At 42.5% G+C, this 22,261-nt stretch overlaps 1 protein-coding gene across 1 annotated transcript; it reads left to right on the forward strand.

The window, feature by feature from the left end:
* Positions 1 to 2,436: 2,436 nt before the first annotated feature.
* On the forward strand, positions 2,437 to 14,190 carry ABRA (actin binding Rho activating protein). The gene is made up of 2 exons (XM_061439146.1): positions 2,437 to 3,168; positions 12,246 to 14,190. The coding sequence occupies exons 1-2, from the start codon at positions 2,498 to 2,500 to the stop codon at positions 12,721 to 12,723; spliced, it is 1,149 nt and encodes a 382-aa protein (XP_061295130.1). The 5' UTR covers positions 2,437 to 2,497; the 3' UTR covers positions 12,724 to 14,190.
* Positions 14,191 to 22,261: the final 8,071 nt, after the last annotated feature.

Below are 22,261 nucleotides of genomic sequence, written 5' to 3' on the forward strand. Positions count from 1 at the left end.
AAGTCTTTTCATTCCCACTTTTCTGTAACTGAACAAGAAAAGGACTTATTTACATAGAAAGGATCAATGAAATTATTATTCGTATGAGCTTTGAGCAAATGTGGCTTTCTAAAGTTTCTTTAGTAAGATTATATCGCTGGTGATGATAGCTGACTTTACCTGAGTTCTAAGCATATCATGAGAAGTGTATAAATACTAACTCCCTCCTTTTCCTAGTATTGCCCATATGATCAAATAATAATTAATATTTTTTATAAAACACATTCACACCACAAATTTCTTAGGTGGTAAATACTTCGTTAATCAGGTCTACATCATCACCTAGTTTCTAATCTCGTGTCTCACAGGAAACTCACAATGTAAACTACTTAGTTCATGGTATCTTTGTCTTTTTTTATATCATTTCTTTTATACCTTCTTTTAAAGCAGAAGAATGTTGAACTCAAGAATCTAGATCTAGGTTGAGAAAGAAGATAAGACATTTCTTATAAAAGACATAGTAGGCAGCATACAGACCTTTCTGTAGGGAAGGAACGCCCAAAGCAGACACGAGGAGGAAAGGGATTGTACACTCTCTTCTGAAGAAGCATAAATGAAGGACCACAGTTGGCGTGGAAGTAAAATCTCAGAAGAAATGATTAGATTCTTTTAGGAGTTCCCTGGTTTTTGCCAAGACTATCTGCTGACAGCTGTAAGCCCCAGGCAGCCAGCTGCAATGCCCGTTAATATGTGAAAGACTATTAACATTTTGCTGTTTTCATTCTCCCCCTGTAAGAAGTGAATAAGGAACAGGTGTGGACAGGGAAGCAGAAAAGTTCCTTTGAGAGTTATAAATCAGCCTGATCCTGGGTTGAGTGCATGGATGTCTCTGAGGAACCCCATTCCTTTCCCAAGGCATTCCAAGTGGGTAAAGGGAATCTAACAGGAATCAAACCACCTGCAGTGTGTCTACATTCCAAGAAAGAATGCCAGAAGTTTCAGACTCAGATGGAAATCCTTGTCATAGTTTTCTCTTCATGTGATCCAATTTCCTCTTAATTAATCAACTGGGATTTTGTCTCTGAATTGTTGGCCCATAGTTAACATTATCAGATGCTGTTGAACTCTGAAAACATCTGACAGATTTCTAGATAGAGTATTAAGTCATCTTCCCAATTGTCTTAATCTTAGGAGGTAAATGACCTACAGGATGAAAAACTGATAACATTTTTTAAAAATAAATTTGTCTCAATTTCAGAAGTAATTACAGTTACCTTTTTTAATGCTCTTGGACAGCAATTTTCAGTGTGTTTAACTGCATGTCAAGATTGGAGGAAAGTGTAAAAATCTATAGAACTGTGGTATGAAAAAAATTTCTATTTGTCTTACTTTAAGAAATACTCAATGCTGACCCCTGCACATTTTTACCTGGTTTAGGACTTGTCCTAGATAGTTCTTTCTCTATACAAATGACCCATCTATCCAGTCCTATTTAAAATAAAACAGAACACAACTATATTCCAGTCTTTGTTCTCAGAACTGAAAGCATGGCTTTTTCTGCATGAACCTAATGTTATGCCAAGGAAGTTTGTGTTATTAAAATCAAACAGCTGAGTGGGGCTTGCTTCTGATAACGTTCACTTACTTTGTCTTTAAATAGTCTTATTTAACAAAATATTTGAAAAGATTTGTTGTAATAGCAGTCTCTGAAGTTCATTGTGTGTATAGGTCTCAATTTAAAGATTTTTTAAAAAAATAATTGGACTAAAATTTTGACTATTGTCTTGTGTATTAATACGACTTGTCTATAAAGTAATTCAAACTTGAAATTAGAATACTAGGCCCTTTTCTCCCCGCTTATCTGGGCCTCGGTTTTCTCATCTGGTAAATGGAGCTTGGATGAGATGACCTCTAAGGTCTACATCAAATAGAGCTGAAGGCAAAAGTAAAAGGCAGTCGGATGCCTTTGAGGAGTAGGATGAAAAGAGGCACAGGCTTTGCATCAGACATCTGGGTTCCAGTCTTAGATATTATTAGCTATAGGAAGTTATGCGTCACTGTATTCAGCCATAAAATGGGACTAATTAAAGCTGTATCGAGCACTGCTGAGGTTTCAATGGAAATAAGCCTATTATGTTCCCAGTACAACTTGTGCACGTATTTTCTGCTCCTATAAATGGTCGGACCATATTTTAAGGTCAAGAAAAACTTAAGGCTGAGCACATGATCGGATCTAGTAGTTTCCACTCTGGCACTTGGAGAAGAAAGGGCAGGATCCTATCACTGTCCTTTACCAAGAGAGATGTCCCTCTGCTGTGATGAAACTAGAGCCATCAGGGTTTAAAAAAAGCGCACGGTCAGGGGGAAGGCACCGCATCTTGGCAAGAAGAGCTTAACATAGTTTCCAGTCACCAAACTCTCTTCCCACCCCACACCCCGCTTCTATTTAAATCCTGGGCCCTCCACCGGTCCACACTCATTTTAGCCAGTACCCAGGCTCTCAGCAGAGAAGGGTGGCATGGCTCCCGGGGAAAAGAAAAGGGGGGACGGGCCGGCCAAGAGTGCCCTCCGGAAGGTGCACACAGCCACCCTGGTTATCACCTTGGCCCGAGGCTGGCAGCAGTGGGCCAACGAAAACAGCATCAGGCAGGCCCAGGAGCCTGCAGGCTGGATGCCAGGGGGCACCCAGGACCCAGCCGATGCTTCTGGACCAGCGATAGACGCCCCCAGCCGCTGGAAAGCTCAGAGGGCCCCAAAGCCTTCCTCCCCGAAGCCGGAGGGCTGTGGAGAAGATGGACACGGCTCAGAGGAAGCCAGCGCGGTTTCTCCTATCAAAAGGAAAGAGGTGACCAAAACGGTGGTCAGCAAGGCTTACGAGAGAGGAGGGGACCTGGGCCACCTCAGCCACCGGTACGAGCAGGATGGCGACCAGCCGGAGGCCAGGCAGCCAGAGAGCGATGTTGACAGACTCCTCCGCAGCCGCGGCTCCCCAACGCTGAGGAGAAAGTGTGCCAAGCTGGTGACCGAGCTGACCAGAGGCTGGAAGGCGATGGAGCAGGAGGAGCCCAAGTGCAGGAGCGACAGTGTGGACACAGAGGACAGCGGCTACGGAGGCGAGACGGACGAGAGGCCGGAGCCGGATGGAGAGCAGGTGGCCGTGGCCAGGATCAGACGCCCCCTGCCCTCCCAGTAAGTGAACGCGTCTCTCAGCGCCTCACCCCGCCTGCCGCGTGCCCCGAGCAGCTGAGGGGTGCCAGAGAGCAGGGGAGCCCTGCCCGAGTAAGGGGGGGACTCGCCGACAGGGCTGGCAGCCGGGGCTGGGCGAAGGCTCGCCCCTGGGCTAAGAGGACAGTGCCCGGCTCAGTCATGGACCTCCGGGTCAAGGGCTCGCCCCCTTTGGTTTCTCCTCTCTGTTCTGAACCCTCAAGGTTTAGCCACAGCAAAGATGAAGCCACCAGAGATAGGTGTCTGCTACGGGTTAATGTTTGAAGTCAGTTCTATAATGAGTAAGGATTGGCTTATTTTTTCTGCAGAAAAAAATATTTCCTGGTAGACTGAGGGGAGAGACCTTTCCCTTGTCTCAAATCAGTGTATGTAATGTTATCAAGAGACACATCTACCCAAATAGTGCCCATGGAACACAGACTTCTGTGAGCCTGGACACAGGTGGGAGGCTGCTGTCTGACTGGAGAACCACCTCTGAAGTAAGACAGACCCAAGTTCAAATCCCATCTCTGCCCTGGCTATAGATAATGATACTGTGGTACACTTGAAAGTTGCTAAGAGAATAGCTCTTAAGTGTTCTCATCACACACACACACACACACACACACACACACACAAAATAGCCAGTTATTCTTCTCCAAACCCTCCTTTGTAAAATGATGGCAACAATAAATTCTGCTGTTTTGAGAGAAGTAGATGAGATTAAAGCTGCCAAGAACTTAGCACAGTGCCTGCTCCTAAGCTCACTATATGGAAGTTATTAGTCCTCATAGAGAGCTTATTATTTAGCAATTCTTCAAACTTTCAGAAAGCTTTTTCCATTTATAAACAAAGGCAGAATGCTATTAACGCTAGGTAATTAAAATATCACTATGCTTGTGTGCTGTGTATGTGTGATAAGTTGCTTCAGTCGTGTCCACCTCTTTGTGACCCCATGAACTGTAGCCCACCAGGCTCCTCTGTCCATGGGATTCTCCAGGCAAGAGTACTGGAGTAGGTTGCCACACCCTCCTCCAGGAGATCTTTTCCACCTAGGGATCAAATCTGAGTCTATGTCTACTGCATTTGCAGGCGGGTTTTTTACCACCAGCGCCACCTGGGAAGCACAATCCTAAAGCAGTTAAATGCATACACACACACCAACACATGGACTCAGACTGATACATTAATACATATATTGTGACAAGAAACACATGCTTTATTTCAAGACAGTAACTCTCCCTCCACAGAACAGAAAGTCAGGATTTCTCACTCTACAACCACAGGATATCAGAATATGGGGGAAGTCTCAGATGTGATGAAATGCTTACAAGCTGACTCCCTCTGGGAACAGTTATATGTGAAGGTGTGCTTTTCAACTTTTATGGAACAATCAGTAAAGAACAAAATTGGGAACCTTATTTGACAAAAAGTTGCCTTACAGTTTGAGACCTTAAAAATGTTTTGAAAGAATGAGCACTATTATGGGCTTCCCAGAGAGCTTCTCAGGTGGCACAGTGGTAAAGAATCTGCCTGCAAACGCAGGAGGCTTGGGTTTGATCCTTGGGTCAGGAAGATCCCCTGGAGGAGGGCATGGCAACCCGCTCCAGTACTCTTGCCTGGAAAATCGCACGGACAGAGGAGCCTGGTGGGCCACAGTCCAGAGGGTTGCACAGAGTCAGACACAACTGAGTGACTAACACACACACATATAGGTGTTTTACCTGCTTTGTCCTCTGAACTCTCACAATAAGGTTGGTAATATCTCATTTTAGGGATGAAGCTCAGAGGGAAAGTTCACTCAGCAAGTTAGTGACCTGAGACATGCATGCCCATCTCCAAATGTCACGCTTTGAAACCAGACATGATGCTACTTCTCACTCAGCGCCTTGAGGATACACTCAGAGATCTGGATTTGTGTTCTACTTACATTCACATAGGAATTCATAACCAGAAATCACTATTCTGCCAGGTCATATGGAACCATAGTCTAAATTTTAGCCTCATGGATTTAGGAGGTATGCATGCTAGAAAATGAAATAATAGAACCCAACAGAGTAAAAACCGAGGGTAGCACAAAGAAGATATTCCTGTCAGCATCTTTTGAATTGGCCGAGGGCAGGGAGATGACAGCTGGGACCAGTCTCTGACACATGTCCTCTCTTTTGGCACCTAAGAATTGTTCATATGTTTATTTATTTAATCCTCACAACATTCTCTCAGGGTAGGCATAATCATTATCTTCACTGGATAGATGGGAACACGAGACAAAGAAATATTAAGGAATTTGTATAAGATTGTACTGTCCATGGGATTCAAACCCAGGCACTCTGGATCCAGAGCCCACCTTATTGACCACTACTCTAAACTGTCTCACCTGAAAGTGGAAACATGCATACTTGGCCATTCTCATGGTTCCCCAAAACACACCTTCTCTGTGTGCTAGAGCAGGACATAGGCTTTGAATGAGAGACAATTAGATTTGGAATATTGGTTACCTGGGAAAATCCTAAAGTTTCTTCATTCTCACCAAAAAAAAAAAAAAAGCTGTGATAATCCATAGAGTCATTTTGGTATCAATCATGTAAAGTGATGGGCACAGAGTTGTGCTCTGTATAATACAAGGGGCCAGCCCTGGTCATCCCAACACTGCACGATACTAGGAGACTGGCTGTCAGGGTTGGGGAAGGGAATAGGGCTTCCCTTGCGGCTCAGTCGGTAAAGATTCTACCTGCAATGCAGGAGACCTGGGTTCCATCCCTGGGCTGGGAAGATCCCCTGGAGGAGGAAATGGCAAACCACTCCAGGATTCTTGCCTGGAGAATCCCATGGACAGAGGAGCCTGCCTGGCTGCAGTCCATGGGGTCACATGACTGCAGTTGGACATGACTGAGTGACTAAACCTACGTACCTACCTATGGGAGTGAAATCCCTCCCTTGCTTCTTGGGTTCCTTTCCCTCAGTCTTAGAGCACGCAGGGTACTGGAATGTTGCCCACAGCAATAGCAGCTCTGAATGTCAGCCAATGTGACAGATGCTCAGAAAGCTACAGCGGAAGCCTGATGGGACTTTTTACCTCATGGGGTGCTCACATACTGCTGGATACATAAATGTGGCATCCCTGACTAGGCCTATATGAGAGGGGGTTTGTTCACTTATTTTTAATTCTAAGCACCATTCTTTCCCCATATCCACTAATAGGGAGAAAATGATGTGTCATGGATATTTAAGCAGAAAGAGAGTTTTCTGGGTGGTTCTACGGATAACAGAGACAAACAATTCAGGTTCAATAAAAAGTAGAAATATTCCTTACCAAAAGAAGTTTACTAACTGGGGCTTTACTATGAAAATGAGTTCCATTTTATGCTTTGTTTTTAAAAGTCTTTTGACTGCGTAGCTATGTGACTTGTTTGGTCCAGGTCCTTCAGACAAAGCAACTTTTATCTGTCCCCCATTACAGTAATGGTGCAATATTACACAATGTGTTACATACAGTAATGGCACAATATTAAAATGAGAGTCATGCATCCACCCTCTCCTCCAAGGTCTGTTCAGTAAAAATGAAATGGTTGAGCATGAAGGGGTGTTTTATAGAAAAGGGAACTGAACAAAGAAATGTATCCACGTCATAGAGCCAGTAAGTGATGCCCTCGGGAAGTGATGCCAGAGCTTGTGTTCTTCCCAACCCAGGGATCGAGCCCAGGTCTCCCGCCTTGCATGCAGATTCTCTACCATCTGAGCCACCAGGGAAGAATGACTTTAGAGCTTGTGTTCTTAACCACTGTGTTAGACTCATCTCTCAGCAGAGAACAGACTCAACGAATCAAATGGAGATCCAAGCATCACCTCCATTGTGGAATCCCAGGAAAACTCCCAAAGTGTAATGTTTTGGTGCAACTTTTTTTAAAGGTATTTGCTAGAAACAAAGGGGAAAGTATGGCCTTCTAGTATTTGCCCCAGTTCTAGAGCTTGGAACCCTTCCATGGACTCAGGACGGTTACCAGTCTGCAAGCAGCAGAGCAGCACAGGCCTGGTTCCCACACCTGGCTGATAACAGAACGTAGAGCACAGTTGTGAATATACAGTCACTCTGCTTCTGATAAATGTGACCCTGTGGAGGTCATGCTCCCATTAACCAAACTCGCAATATACTTCCTGTAAGAAGACTAAGCACATGAGTGTGCACAGGAGCAGCTTCTCCCTAGAACTTCCCCAAGACATCGGAAATGTGGCAGAAGTTCTTGGCTTTACTGACAGAGAAGCGTTTTAGCTTAAGATATGAACATGGTGCCAGTCTTTCAATATTGCTTTGCTTTCTATGAATTTATACTAGGTCATCTTTCTAAAGCTCAATCTGAACTATCATTCATATTTTACTTGAAAATTTAAAAAACAGGATAAGCTTCTATATTGATTCCTACATTCAGTGAACAGGGAGATGCTCAGAGTCTGAGACTTACTAATCCTGATTTAAACCTGATCCTTTCAGACTTTTTAAAAATTGAAAATATGAAAGTAATACCGAACATGTACAAGATAGATAAAATTAAATACTCATTAAGGTATATTTCCTTCTAGTAATTTTTAAGCAACCCAATTTTCTAATTCTTGCTTAAAGGACCAGTTTTTTCACTTGCCTTCTCTCCTATTATTGGGAATTATAGTTTGACCATATAACAAATGGACATTAAAATTTAGAAGATGCTCTTTTAGATGTTTCTCTTCTTCATAGCATTATTACCTCACCAAACCCAACCCTTATCCCAAATGACATAGAATTTCAACACTCAGGGAATTTAGGTTCCTAGTAAAAAGAAAAATATATATATCATCAAAGAATGAGGCCCATATAATATACAGTTTATGCTAATTATATCTGGATACTAATTTGAATATTTTTCAATTCTGTGCTTTCTCTAAGTTATAAAATCAATACAGTTGACTCTTACAACATGGGTTTGAGCTGTGTGAGTCCACTTATAAGTGGATTTTTTTTTTCCAATAAATGCTTACTGGGAGAAGGCAATGGCACCCCACTCCAGTACTCTTGCCTGGAAAATCCCATGGATGGAGGAGCCTGGTAGGCTGCAGTCCATGGGGTCACTAAGAGTCGGACAGGACTGAAGCCACTTAGCAGCAGCAGCAGCAAATGCTTACTAGAATATTGCTCAACCTGTGCTGGTTGAATCCATGGATGTGGAAACATGGATACAGTGCAACTGTAGAACGTGAAAGTCACTCAGTTATGTCCCGACTCTTTGTGACCCCATGGACCATATATATAGTACACGGAATTCTCCAGGACATAATACTGGAGTGGGTAGCCCATTCCCTTCTCCAGGGGATCTTCCCAACCCAAGGATGGAACCCAGGTCTCCTGATTGCAGGCAGATTCTTTACCAGCTGAGCCACTAGGGAAGCAACTGTAGAGTTATACTCAAGATTTCAAGTGCCTGAAGTATCCGAGTCCCCCGCCCCCATACATAATTCCCCCGAACAAGCGGATGCGGATCCTGTAGTACAGCAGTGTGTGCGTATGCTCAGGTGCTTGGTTCATGTCCGACTCTTCGCGACTCTATGGACTGTAGCCCGCCAGGCTCCTTTGTCCATGGGAGGAGAGGCAAGAGTGGGTTGCCATGCCATCCTCCAGGGAATCTTCCCAAACGGAACTTACGTCTCTCCTCTCCTGCATTGGCAGGCAGCTTCTTAACCACTAGTGCCACCTGGAAGCCCAGTACTGTAGTATTTACTATGAAAAAGTGTCCACATAGAAGTGGACCCATGGAGTTCAAACCTGTGTTGTTCAAGGGTCAACTGTAATACCAGCAGAAAGAATTTTGAAAAAAAAATTTAAAAGAAAACCAACTATCTCTAGACGAACAATTTCAGTTATGCACGTACTCTTGATTTCCTCAACCTGGTGCATATATACATTTTACATAGTTAAAATTGGAGCATGTGCTCAAATTTGTTTTATTCTGTTTATTTTTATGAATGTCTTTTAGTGATTATTCACCATGCTTTTTCATTACTGAATATTCAGTTAGTACTTAAAAGAGTATCTGGGACTTTCCTGGTTGTCCGGTGGTTAAGAATCCACCTGCCAATGCAGGGGACACGGGTTTGATCCCTGGTCCAGGAAGATTTCACATGCTGTGGGGCAACTGAGCCCGTGCTCCACAACTACTGGAGCCCATGCACCCTGGAGCCTGTGCTCCACAGCAAGAGATGCCACCACAATAGGCCCACGCACCGCAACTGGAGAGTAGCCCCACTAGAGAAAATACTCGCATAACAACAAAGACCCAGCAAAGCCACAGAAATATAAATTAATTTTGAAAAAAGTGTGTCTGGTACACAACAGGTGTCATACATAATTTAATAAAGGATGGAAGGAATGTCAAAGTGCCCAGAAATTCCTTAAAGGGAGGACGTATTATGTTCTATACTATAGGACAGACCGCAGTTGGGGCTCAGGAGACAAAAAGCATGAGTTAGTGAATCATGCTGTTCTTTTCACTATCTTCTGAGATGTTCAAGTCTCTTCTCCAGCAAGCTGTTCCAGCCTCAAGTTTGATATGAGCTTTGGGTTCTGCCAGGATGACACTGGGCTTGTTATCGAAGGCTGTGTCTGCCATGGATTGCCGTCATTGCAAGGGGACTAGGCATTTACTCTCATCCGATCATGAGATCTAGCAGCCCATACTCTGGGCAGCTGAACAGGGACAGTCTGTGGAGACGCAGATGAAGACAAGGACCAGCAGGGCTGAGGAAAATGCGTTTCACTTCAGGGCAGTGTAGTTCCTAGCACTTGTCCATACATATGTGTGTGCATAGTTGCTCAGTCACGTCTGGCTGTTTGCAACTCCATGGGCTGTAGCCTGCCAGGCTCCTCTGTCAGGGGGATTTCTCAGGCAACAATACTAGAGTGTATTGCCATTTCCTCCTCCAGGAGATCTTCCCCACCCAGGGATGGAACCCTGTCTCCTGCAGCTCCTGCATTGGCTAGCAGATACTTTACTACTGAGCCACCTGGGAAGCCCTTCCATACATACGTGATTTTTTTAAAGTTGTAATAATTGTGTAAAGTTTTCGGATGCTGATTTTTCCCAATTGACTTAATCATATACTTTTGTCCATGTGTTTACAATAAAGAATAGTAGTGTTATCTGTAGCAGTGTGCTCCTGGTTTCAATTCTGTTATGACAGTGAAACAATGCAGCAAGCTAGGGACACAAAGCATGAGAATTAATGCAAGTTCGCCACCTAGTGGCTGTCGGTCCTCTTCGAAAAATAATACATGTATGCCTCCCTACCCATATCTGTTAGTTTCCTGCATTTGATTGATCAGATTTTAGGAAATCAATTTGGATGGTGAGGAACACCCGCATCTGTCTTGTTCCTGGGTTTTGACCAGCAAATTATGAGAGTTCAGGGAGGGGTTATTGAACTCATGCATGCCATTCACATGTGTGTGTGTGTGTGCTTACTCATTCGGTCATGTCCAACTCTTTGCGACCCCATGGACTGTAGCCACATAAGCAATTTCAGCTCTACCCTACATCTCCAATTCCAAAGCTTCCAGTCATGAAGCCACTTGGTGTTGGGGAGAAGGATGGGTGAGTCACTTGTGGGGATGAGGAATATAGATTTCTGACTTTTATATAGTCCAAGAGTTCATGCTTTACTTATAAGATTGGAGCTAGAGAGATGACAGGAATGTCTGTTAAAGACAAACTTTGCTGTTTTAAAATTAGGTCTACACTCGCCAATGATGGTTTTTAATAAGAAATGCATTCCAGGCTGCAATGGCAGACCCACACATTTGAGAGAAAACTCATCCACTTATTACACACTGCCCTGGCAGGCTGAGTGGCGCCATCACGTAGTGGAGAGAGCATGGTCTTTGGCCTCAGACATTTGGGATCTGAATCCCACGTCTTCCGCTGGGCTGGGGCAGCATTTCACAGTAGTTATACACAGGCTCTGGAGCTGGCTTTACTTTGGTTCGAGTCCCAGCTCCATCATTTAACAACTTTGTGACTGTAAGTTACCTAACCCTTCTGCCCTCACTTTGCTCATCTGTGAAATGAGATTAATGGTACCTATCTCATAAGATGGTTGTGGAAATATTAGTAGAAAGTGTTTAGAAGAATGTTAGCACATAGTATTCAATAAATGTTACTACTGTTAGCTAGTGTCTATTTATACAACTAGATATTTCAAAATTTGTGGAACATCATAGATATGAACATAAATATGCTTCATTAAAAATACGTATTTAAAAATCTATACATGGCAAAGGTGGCAGCAAGGGAGACACAGACATAAAGAATAGACTTTTGGAAACAGTGGGAGGAGGAGAGGGTGGGATTACTTGAGAGAACAGCACTGAAACATACATATCAACACATGTAAAGTAGATAGCCAATGGGAATTTGCTGTATGACGGCGGTGCCCTGTGACAACCTGGAGGGATGGGGGGTGGGGAGGGATGTGGGAGGAGGTCCAGGAGGGAGGGGCCACATGTATGTCTATGGCTTCATGTTGATGTGTGGCAAAAACCATCACAATATTGTAATTATCCTCCAATTCAAATAAATAATTTAAAAATCTACACGAGTGAATAGTATAAGTATGTGGCTGATAAAAACCTTATTTTGGACAAATAACTTTTTTGAAGTCGTGTATAAAGTGGATTCCCTTAACCCACTGATATGATTCCAGTTCTAAATGTTACTAACATGCAAGTTTGAGCTACACATATTTGCCTTACCTTTGTGTAAGGAAGTTTTTCCTTGAAATAGAGTTTAATATCATTTTATGGGGCTTAAAACATTATTGTTACTCACAGAGAAAATAATCTAGGACCTATCTCAAACTCAGAACAATTGTGGCATCGTCCATGACTTTCCTTCTTCCATCTCTTATTTTTTTGAATTATGTCTTTTATAATGAAAAATTTATAGACTTACATTAAGATGCATATATATAAGAAGTACAAGTAGAAAGCAACCCTTGCTAAATTATGAATATCTTGATTTTTTTTCCCTCTCTTTTAGGGCAAACAGATTCACAGAGAAGCTCAACTGCAAAGCCCAGAGGAAATACAGTCAAGTGGGCAATCTGAAAGGGAGATGGCAACAATGGGCTGATGAACATATCCAATCCCAGAAGCTCAATCCCTTCAGTGAAGAGTTTGATTATGAGTTGGCCATGTCTACCCGCCTGCACAAAGGAGACGAAGGCTACGGCCGTCCCAAGGAAGGAACCAAAACTGCCGAACGGGCCAAGAGAGCCGAGGAACACATCTACAGAGAAATCCTGGACATGTGTTTCATCATCCGCTCGATGGCTCGCCACAGACGGGATGGCAAGATCCAGGTTACCTTTGGGGATCTCTTTGACAGATATGTCCGTATTTCAGATAAAGTCGTGGGCATTCTCATGCGTGCCAGGAAACATGGACTGGTCGACTTTGAAGGAGAGATGTTATGGCAAGGCCGCGATGACCATGTTGTGATTACTCTACTCAAGTGAACTCTCAATCACACAAACCAAACTTGACCCACTCTTGTCTTAATGCTAAATGCTAACGTAGTGAGAAAGTAAAATGCAAACTGCTCTGTAATAAGTTACTAATTATTAAACAATTTTTTTACATAAATAACTTTTGAGCACTCTATTTCTGAGGGAGTTTGAAGACAGAGGAAGTACACACAAAGCATTTCAGAAAGCACACTGAGGATTATTTGTGCACAATAAGTATTTAAAATTCCACTTACCCTTTGGGCAAAGATATTTGGCTATTCTTTGCAAAGTTGCTATAGATATTAATGTAAATAATTATACCTAAGATGAATTCGGGTAAATATCAGCAAACCATACTATGATATGTCATTGTTTAGGAACGAAAAACCATTCCATTAATTCTGGCAAAACTAAACTTAAAATTTTCTAAGCATCCTGACTTTGTTCTATTATTTTTATGATAGCATCACTTACAAAATAAGCACATAAATAAAAAGTTGTATTCAAATAAGACACTGAAATTGATGAAATTGCTCTGTGGTCTTTGAATTTAATAGGTTTCCAACAGAAGTTAGCCATCCTTCTCTGATGTGATTTGGGCAAATCATATGAAAACAGGCATCGCTGGTGGTCATAGAGCCAGCAGAGAAAGCAATTCTGTTCACCTTCTCTATGATAAAGCAGAGGTGAGAGATTTAGATTTCTCTGCCTTTGCAGGACTGCTTGGGGAAGTTTATTTTTTTCCTCAAAAACCTTAATGAGTCATGCTGTCTACATTTACCTCAATACACATCAAAGTAGAAAAACAGAAAACGCTACAATGAACTGGAATGTTGAGTGTAGAAGAATCTGAGTCACGGGTAGATCAGAAACAAACTTTCATCAAGTCATTTTACTGTTTCATTTTATTTTGTGATCTAAGGAAAGTTTTGAAAATACCCGGAAGTCTAAAAACAGCAACATTAGTCCAGCCAAAGTGAAAGAAGTATAGTTTAATGATGACAAGGAAATTTATTTGGCACTAATCTGTTCCTTGTCATTTTTCTCCATTAGTGTGCCTTATATAATTCTAAAAACAAGCTGAATAAAATGTGAGATTACAATTCTTAAGAAATTCAACGAAAGTTACTAAATGATAGCACTTTGGTGTTACATACAGAAATTAATGTCAAAGAATAATCCAGCAAAATAATAGGTGCTCCTAATTGTAAACTGTTAGGCTTAATACAAAGTATGGATTAAACTACCATAAGAGTTATCTTTGCTTTCATAAATTATTTTCTTTCAAACTGAAAGTTTCAATATCTTCCTAAAGAGGAAAGTTTGTATATTTTTAATAATAGATTTGTCAAATTACATATTACTTAGTAGAATTTCACGTAAGATGTATACTTTTATCATAACAGTGAAACCTATGTCAAAAGCTTAAAACATGGCACGAGAATAAAACATACTTCTATGTTCTTGTTTTTGTAATACTATTTTAAAGTATGTTCCAAAGCACACTCCACAGTGTGGGCCATTGCAGAGGGTGAACGCGATGGCCATGAAATGTGGCAATAGTTTTTATAGCCTGGGTAATTTCATATGCTTATGAGTTGGGGGACTATTCCAACTGTTTTGGGGAAGGGGCGGAGATTTCCTGGATTTAGGCCACAGCCCACTCCTTGGTCTTTTAACAGGGCCTTGGAACTGTCATGCCACCTCTGGGTGTGTCATTTCACTTGCTGACTCAGGATCAAGGTCTAGTCTTGGTCCCATTTGATTCTAATCAGTTTATGTTGTATCCTTGGGCTATGTCATTCTTTCAAAAGTTGTGCCCTACCCCTTTCCCTCCTGTTAGAGTAGGAGGGGTACAATCACATTTAAAATCAAACTTCATACCCGCCAGAGAATGCTTGGCAGGCACAAACAAAACCTTGTGGTCACCAGGACCCAGAGAAAGGTGCAGTGACCCTCACGAAAGACTCAACCAGATCTGCCTGTGTTTGAGGGTCTCCTGTGGAGGCACGGGGTCAGCAGTGGCCTGCCGCGGGGATAGGGGCTCTGGCTGCAGCGGTTCTGAGAGGTGCAGCAGGTGGAGGCAATAGTCCTCTTGGAGGAGGTTGCCATTAGCTCCACAACAGGCCCGCCAGGTGGGCTATCCAAAACTGGAGAACAATCACACCAAAGAAGTCCTTGCACTCTTGCGAAAGTTCTAGGCCCCACAAAAGACTTTCCAATCCGGGGATCTGGCAAAAGGACTGAGAATCCCCAGGGAATCTGACTCTGAAGGTCAGCAGGATTTCATTACAGAACTTCCACAGGACTGAGGGAAACAGAGACTCTTGGAGGACGCAAACAAAATCTATTCCAAGGAGAAAGGAGCAGGGACCTTCAAGGCCGAACAGGTCTTTAGATAGGCATTTTCAGGAACTAATTTTATGAGCCCAATCCTTTTATCTTCTCATAGCTAGAAAAGCACTAAATCCCTTCACGGTGACATCAGCTCCTCACCAAGACTAGCAGAGAACCTTTTTGTAAAGATAAGCATTTTATTGCATGAACGCACCCTTTACCAAAATCACATATATTGCTCTCCCCCACCCCACATACACCCCTCTCCCAACACACACACACCCCTCTCTGGAGTAGTTCCTCAGAGGTGTCTGAGGTGCCGTCTCCTGGGCTGCAATCCTCATTTTACCCCAAATAAAACTTAACTCACCTTTCACGCTGTGTATCTTTTTAAAGTCAACCATTTGTAGACACCCAGCTCCTTACCAGACTCTCTCTCTCAAAGTGTATTTTTGCTTAAGTAAACTTTCATTTTACTTTCTTAACCTCTCTGCTTTGTCTCTGAATTCTTTCATAATGAAGAAAAACCTTAAAACTCTTTGGGAATACCAACAAGGATTTTCTCATGGCACTGTGTGCCCAGATTTGGGGAGCATCCCTGTTTCTTCACATAAAAACAACCTGTCTCTAACAGAACAACATCATATTGACTTTTTGACCAAGAAATTCCAGTACTGCAAGCAGCCAGACCCCACTTTTGGTAACAATAGGATATATTTTTATCCCTAATCTACAGAGAAAAAAAACGTTCTCCATTAGTCACCTCTTCTTTTGGAAAGAAACCAGCCTGAATTGGCTCATGAGCAGTTACTGCTTCCCTCTGAAGAGGAGGAAAACTTAGTGCACACTCTTCAAAGCTCTGAATTGTTTGCTTCAACACCTCAGGGAACAGAGAATTTCAGAGGTGCTACTTAAAGGCTGATCTGCCTTCCACAGACATCAGCAACACCTGTTGCTTTTTAGAAATGCAAATAAGGAGTCGCTCAGCACTGCAGAGGTTTCAAGTTTTGGCATGCTGAAAAGTCACCTGGAAAGCTTGCTAAGGACCCCTGGGTGAACCCCAGAGATTTTAGTAGGTCTGGGATGGGGCCCAAGAATTGGCTTTTCTAAGTTCCAAAGTGGTGCAACTATGGCTGTTATTCTTTAGACCACCTTAGAGCAAAACAGGGAGAATTTGTCACTTTTTCAGGTTTTAACACCTTTATCTTCTGACATAAAGCTCAGCTGCTTTCAGTTGTGTAACAGAATCTGGTTTAAATAACAAAGGGAATTTATTTCCTCACACAAAGTGTAGTTTAGAGGTTGGAGGGCTTCAGCTGTTGCCAATTATGTTGCCAACTACCTGTTCTTTCCAAGTAAATGACCTCTTTCCAAATATAACTGAGAACTGTGAAGCTATCATGCGTGGCCATACATACCAACTAATCACTGCCCCTCACATCTATCTTCAGTCCTGCCCATGGAGCATTTTTAGCACATTTTAGGGCTTCAGTAAAAAATGTTAATTTCTGTCCTTCCTCCTCCTTTGAGGATGTCTATTATTTCCACCCAAAACAATTTTCCTCCATTTTCACAACATTTTGTCACACCAGAATAACTCCTATGTGCTGGGTAGTGTGAAGAACAGACACACATGGTCCTTTTTTTTTTTTTTAAAAAAAAAAAGCTTTAAAGTCTAGCTCAGACAACTTTCTTTCTTCACCCTCTCCCCAAACCAGCTTAGGAATCCTTGCCACCCCAGCCTTTCCTCTTACACAATTATCACAATGTATTGTGTATGTATACTAAATGCTGTGTATATAAAAATTATGAAAAACTATAAAGTAGGCTCGATCGTGTAGAAATTTTACCTGAAAACTGGGTTTGCTGTAAGATACAACCAAGCCAAATTGCATTAGACTTATTACTTGCTCTAAGTAAGGAGAACACCAGGGACTTTTCCAAAACAGTGTCTCTCTGAACAGCAAAACTGGGCAACTTTAAGCTATTGGTACAGGCATATTCATGAAGGGGCTTGGGTGGTAGGCAGACTTCAAACTTTAGTTGACTAATAACATGAGGGTCAGAAAAGGTCAGCATCATTATCCCTTAGATTCCAGTTGATCTGGTTGTTGGGATTTAAATTTTGCAAACCAGCTCAAGACAGTGCTTTATGCTAGCCTTAACCATTGACAGAGAACTAGCAATCTTTACAACTGCTATCTTTGCTCTTGTTATTTCTCTTGCTTGGTAATGGTTTTGTCCCCAAATATTTTTTGTCCCCTATATTGAAAAGCAGAGACATTACTCTGCCAACAAAGGTCAGTCTAGTTGAGGCTATGGTTTTTCCTGTGGTCATGTATGGATGTGAGAGTTGGACTGTGAAGAAAGCTGAGTGCTGAAGAATTGATGCTTTTGCACTGTGGTGTTGGAGAAGACTCTTGAGAGTCCCTTGGACTGCAAGGAGATCCAACCAGTCCATTCTGAAAGAGATCAGTCCTGGGTGTTCTTTGGAAGGAATGATGCTAAAGCTGAAACTCCAGGACTTTGGCCACCTCATGCGAAGAGTTGACTCACTGTAAAAGATTCTGATGCTGGGAGGGACTGGGGGCAGGAGAAGGGGACGAGAGAGGATGAAATGGCTGGATGGCATCACCGACTCGATGGACGTGAGTTTGAGTGAATTCCGGGAGTTGGTGATGGACAGGGAGGCCTGGCGTGCTGCAATTCATGGGGTCACAAAGAGTCGGACACAACTGAGTGAGTGAACTGAACTGAACTGAAATCCATTTATTACTGAGATCTGTTCAAGGTCAAGCACTGTGGCCAGGCTTGATCACAAAATAACATAGGCCAAAAATGGCTTATGTCAAGAAAGCCACACCTGGTTCTTTTTCTCCCTACCTCATCTGCTTAGAGAAAGAGGTAAGTGAGGGAAAATGACAATGTGGCTATAAAGGCCATGGGTTAATGCAATATGGATCAGGGTCTGCTCAATTGATCTTAGTAGGATACTCTCATTTTAAAATATGAAACATACATGGTAATGAAGATTGAGGAGACAAAAATCCCATATAAGAAATATTATAGACTTCCCCAATGGCTCAGTGGTGAAGAATCTGCCTGCCGACGTGGAGGACATGGGTTCGACCGTTGGTCTGGGAAGATTCCGCATACCACAGAGAGACTAAGCCGCAACTACTGAGTCCCTGTGCTCTAAGTACTGAAGCCTGTGAGCTCTAGAGACCATGCTCCAAAATAAGAGAAGTCACTGCAACAAGCCTGTGTGCCACAACTGAAGCCTAGGAACAGCAACGAAGGCCCAGAACAACCAAAATTAAATTAAAAGAAAAGTTTCCATCCATTTTAAAAAGACAAAAAAATTACATCTCATTAAACCCAAATCTTAAAATATCTGATGCTGTCTTAAAAAAGTCATAACATTATATTCTTTTTTCATAGTACTCTTCTGCCTTGGAATAGTTAACTACATTGTTATTTTTCCACATATGCAAAAAGAAAAGAAAAAGCCATGAAGTCCTGAATGGACATGTCTTCACTTGAATAAATCCTCTGAAAAGTACAGAGTTGATTTATAACTCCATTTAAGCTATTTGTTACACGGATGGTCTTTTCCTCTTCCATTCAGCCTGGTAACGCCTTGTCAAAGAAAAGAAAAAAATCCCAATCCTAAAACTTCCTTTCAAGATACAACTCAAACAATCAGTTTAGTCAGTTCAGTTCTGTCGTTCAGTAGTGTCCGACTCTTTGCGACTCCATGAATTGCAGCATGCCAGGCCTCCCTGTCCATCACCACCTCCAAGAGTTCACCCAAACTCATGTACATCAAGTCGGTGATGCCATCCAGCCATCTCATCCTGTCGTCCCCTTCTCCTCCTGCCCCCAATACCTCCCAGCATCACAGTCTTTTCCAGTGAGTCAACTCTTCACATGAGGTGGCCAAAGTACTGGAGTTTCAGCCTCAGCATTAGTCCTCCCAAAGAACCACCAGGATTGATCTCCTTTAGGACTGGTTGGATCTCCTTGCAGTCCAAGGGACTCTCAAGAGTCTTCTCTAGCACCACAATTCAAAAGCATCAATTCTTTGGCGCTCAGCCTTCATCACAGTCCAACTCTCACATCCATACATGACCACAGGAAAAACCATAGCCTTGACTAGACCGACCTTTGTTGGCAAAGCAATATCTCTGCTTTTCAATATGCTATCGAGGTTGGTCATAACTTTCCTTCCAAGGAGTAAGCGTCTTTTACTTTCATGGCTGCAATCACCATCTGCAGTGATTTTGGAGTCCCCCTAAAATAAAGTCTGACACTGTTTCCACTGTTTCCCCATCTATTTCCCATGAAGTGATGGAACCGGATGCCATGATCTTCGTTTTCTGAATGTTGAGCTTTAAGCCAACTTTTTCACTCTTCTCTTTCACTTTCATCAAGAGGCTTTTTAGTTCCTCTTCACCTTCTGCAATAAGGGTGGTGTCATCTGCATATCTGAGGTTATTGGTATTTCTCCCGGCAATACTGATTCTAGCTTGTGCTTCTTCCAGCCCAGCATTTCTCATGATGTACTCTGCATATAAGTTAAATAAGCAGGGTGATAATATATAGCCTTGATGTACTCCTTTTCCTATTTGGAACCAGTCTGTTGTTCCATGTCCAGTACTAACTGTTGCTTCCTGACCTGCATATAGGTTTCTCAAGAGGCAAGTCAGGTGGTCTGGTATTCCCATCTCTTTCAAAATTTTCCAGTTTACTGTGATCCATAGTCGAAGGTTTTGGCATAGTCAATAAAGCAGAAATAGATGTTTTTCTGGAACTCCCTTGCTTTTTCGATGATCCAGCAGATGTTGGCAATTTGATCTCTGGTTCCTCTGCCTTTTCTAAAACCAGCTTGAACATCTGGAAGTTCATGGTTCACATATTGCTGAAGCCTGGCTTGGAAAATTTTGAGCATTTCTTTACTAGCATGTAAGATGAGTGCAATTATGCGGTAGTTTGAGCATTCTTTGGCATTGCCTTTCTTTGGGATTAAAATGAAAACTGACGTTTTCCAGTCCTGTGACCAATGCTGAGTTTTCCAAATTTGCTGGCAGACTGAGTACAGCACTTTCACAGCATCATCTTACAGGATTTGAAATAGCTCAACTGGAATCCCATCACCTCCACTAGCTTTGTTCATAGTGATGCTTTCTAAGGCCCACTTGACTTCACATTCCAGCATGTCTGGCTCTAGGTCCGTGATCACACCATCGTGATTATCTGGGTCATGAAGCTCTATTTTGTACAGTTCTTCTATGTATTCTTGCCACCTCTTCTTAATATCTTCTGCTTCTGTTTAGGTCCATACCATTTCTGTCCTTTATCGAGCCCATCTTTGCATGAAATGTTCCCTTGGTATCTCTAATTTTCTTGAAGAGAACTCTAGTCTTTCCCATTCTGTTGTTTTTCTCTATTTCTTTGCATTGATTGCTGAGGAAGGTTTTCTTATCTCTCTTTGCTATTCTTTGGAACTCTGCATTCAGATGCTTAGATCTTTCCTTTTCTCCTTTGCTTTTCGCTTCTCTTCTTTTCACAGCTATGTGTGAGGCCTCCCCAGACAGCCATTTTGCTTTTTTGCATTTCTTTTCCATAGGGATGGTCTTGATCCCTGTCTCCTGTACAATGTCAAGAACCTCATTCCATAGTTCATAAGGTACTCTATCAGATCTAGGCCCTTAAATCTATTTCTCACTTCCACTATGTAATCATAAGGGATTTGATTTAGGTCATACCTGAATGGTCTAGTGGTTTTCCTTACTTTCTTCAATTTAAGTCTGAATTTGGCAATAGGGAGTTCATGATCTGAGCCACAGTCAGCTCCTGGTCTTGTTTTCACTGACTGTATAGAGCTTTTCCATCTTTGGCTGCAAAGAATATAATCAATCTGATTTCGGTGTTGACCCTCTGGTGATGTCCATGCGTAGAGTCTTCTCTTGTGTTGTTGGAAGAGGGTGTTTGCTATGACCAGTGTGTTCTCTTGGCAAAACTCTATTAGCTTTTGCCCTATTTCATTCCGTATTCCAAGGCCAAGTTTTCCTGTTACTCTAGGTGTTTCTTGACTTCCTACTTTTGCATTCCAGTCCCCTATAATGAAAAGGACATCTTTTTTGGGTGTTAGTTCTAAAAGGTCTTGTAAGTCTTCATAGAACCATTCAGCTTCTTCAGCATTACTGGTTGGGGCACAGACTTGGATTACTGTGATATTGAATGGTTTGCCTTGGAAATGAACAGAGATCATTCTGTCGTTTTTGAGATTGCATCCAAGTACTGCATTTCGAACTCTTTTGTTGACCATGATGGCTACTCCATTTCTTCTGAGGGATTCCTACCCGCAGTAGTAGATATAATGGTCATCTGAGTTAAATTCACCCATTCCAATCCATTTTAGTTCACTGATTCCTAGAATGTCGATGTTCACTCTTGCCACCTCCTGTTTGACCACTTCCAATTTGCCTTGATTCATGGACCCGACATTCCAGGTTCCTATGCAATATTGCTCTTACATAACACAGTGTGTACTATTTTTAATTGTAAAATAATGCAATAAAACAATACATATAGGAAAGTGGTTGAAAAAAGTATGGTACTTCCACATGAGTGCAGCTCTAAAAAAAGTAAAAGGTAGGATTGGGGTAGATGAAGATGGCAGAACAGAAAGCTGAGCTCACCTCCACCCCGGGAATGCATCGAAAACACACATGGAGCAACTGTTTCTGAAAACAAACGGAGACTGGTAGAAAGGCTATTCTACAACCAAGGCTCTAAAGAAAGATCTACACAGAGTCAGGTAGGAAGAGAAGAGAAGCTGTCAAGAGCTACATCCTGAGCAGGGAACACACAGGGGAGGAGGCAAGTCACAGGCTCGGGGATCCTGGCTGGGGATTGAGGGCTTGAAACATACCCCCCAGAGCTAGAGTCCAATGCTGGGAATGTGAGTCCTCTTACGTGACTTATCAGAGGGGTGTAAGAACTGAGACTCTGCTAGTGAAGCTTGCTTACTCCCAGGAACAAAGGCAAAGGAAATAGACTGGAAACACCCAAGGCTCTGGCTGGTTCTGTGACCACTCTAGTGCATGCCCTGGCCCACGCTGGGCACCTGCATCAGCCCCTCTTGCTCTGGTGCAACTGCTTCTAGTAATGTCACCCCAGCAGCAACAAGTAAAATATATTCAAT

The sequence above is a fragment of the Bos javanicus genome, chromosome 14 (assembly GCF_032452875.1).
Source record: "Bos javanicus breed banteng chromosome 14, ARS-OSU_banteng_1.0, whole genome shotgun sequence".
In the NCBI taxonomy this organism is placed as follows: Eukaryota; Metazoa; Chordata; class Mammalia; order Artiodactyla; family Bovidae; genus Bos; species Bos javanicus.

Excerpts from the sequence above, each read along its gene's own strand:
- ABRA (XM_061439146.1), top strand. The coding sequence starts at position 2,498 with ATGGCTCCCGGGGAAAAGAAAAGGGGGGACGGGCCGGCCAAGAGTGCC. Across the intron at positions 3,169-12,245 it reads AGACGCCCCCTGCCCTCCCA|GGCAAACAGATTCACAGAGA; the intron begins GTAAGTGAACGC and ends CCTCTCTTTTAG.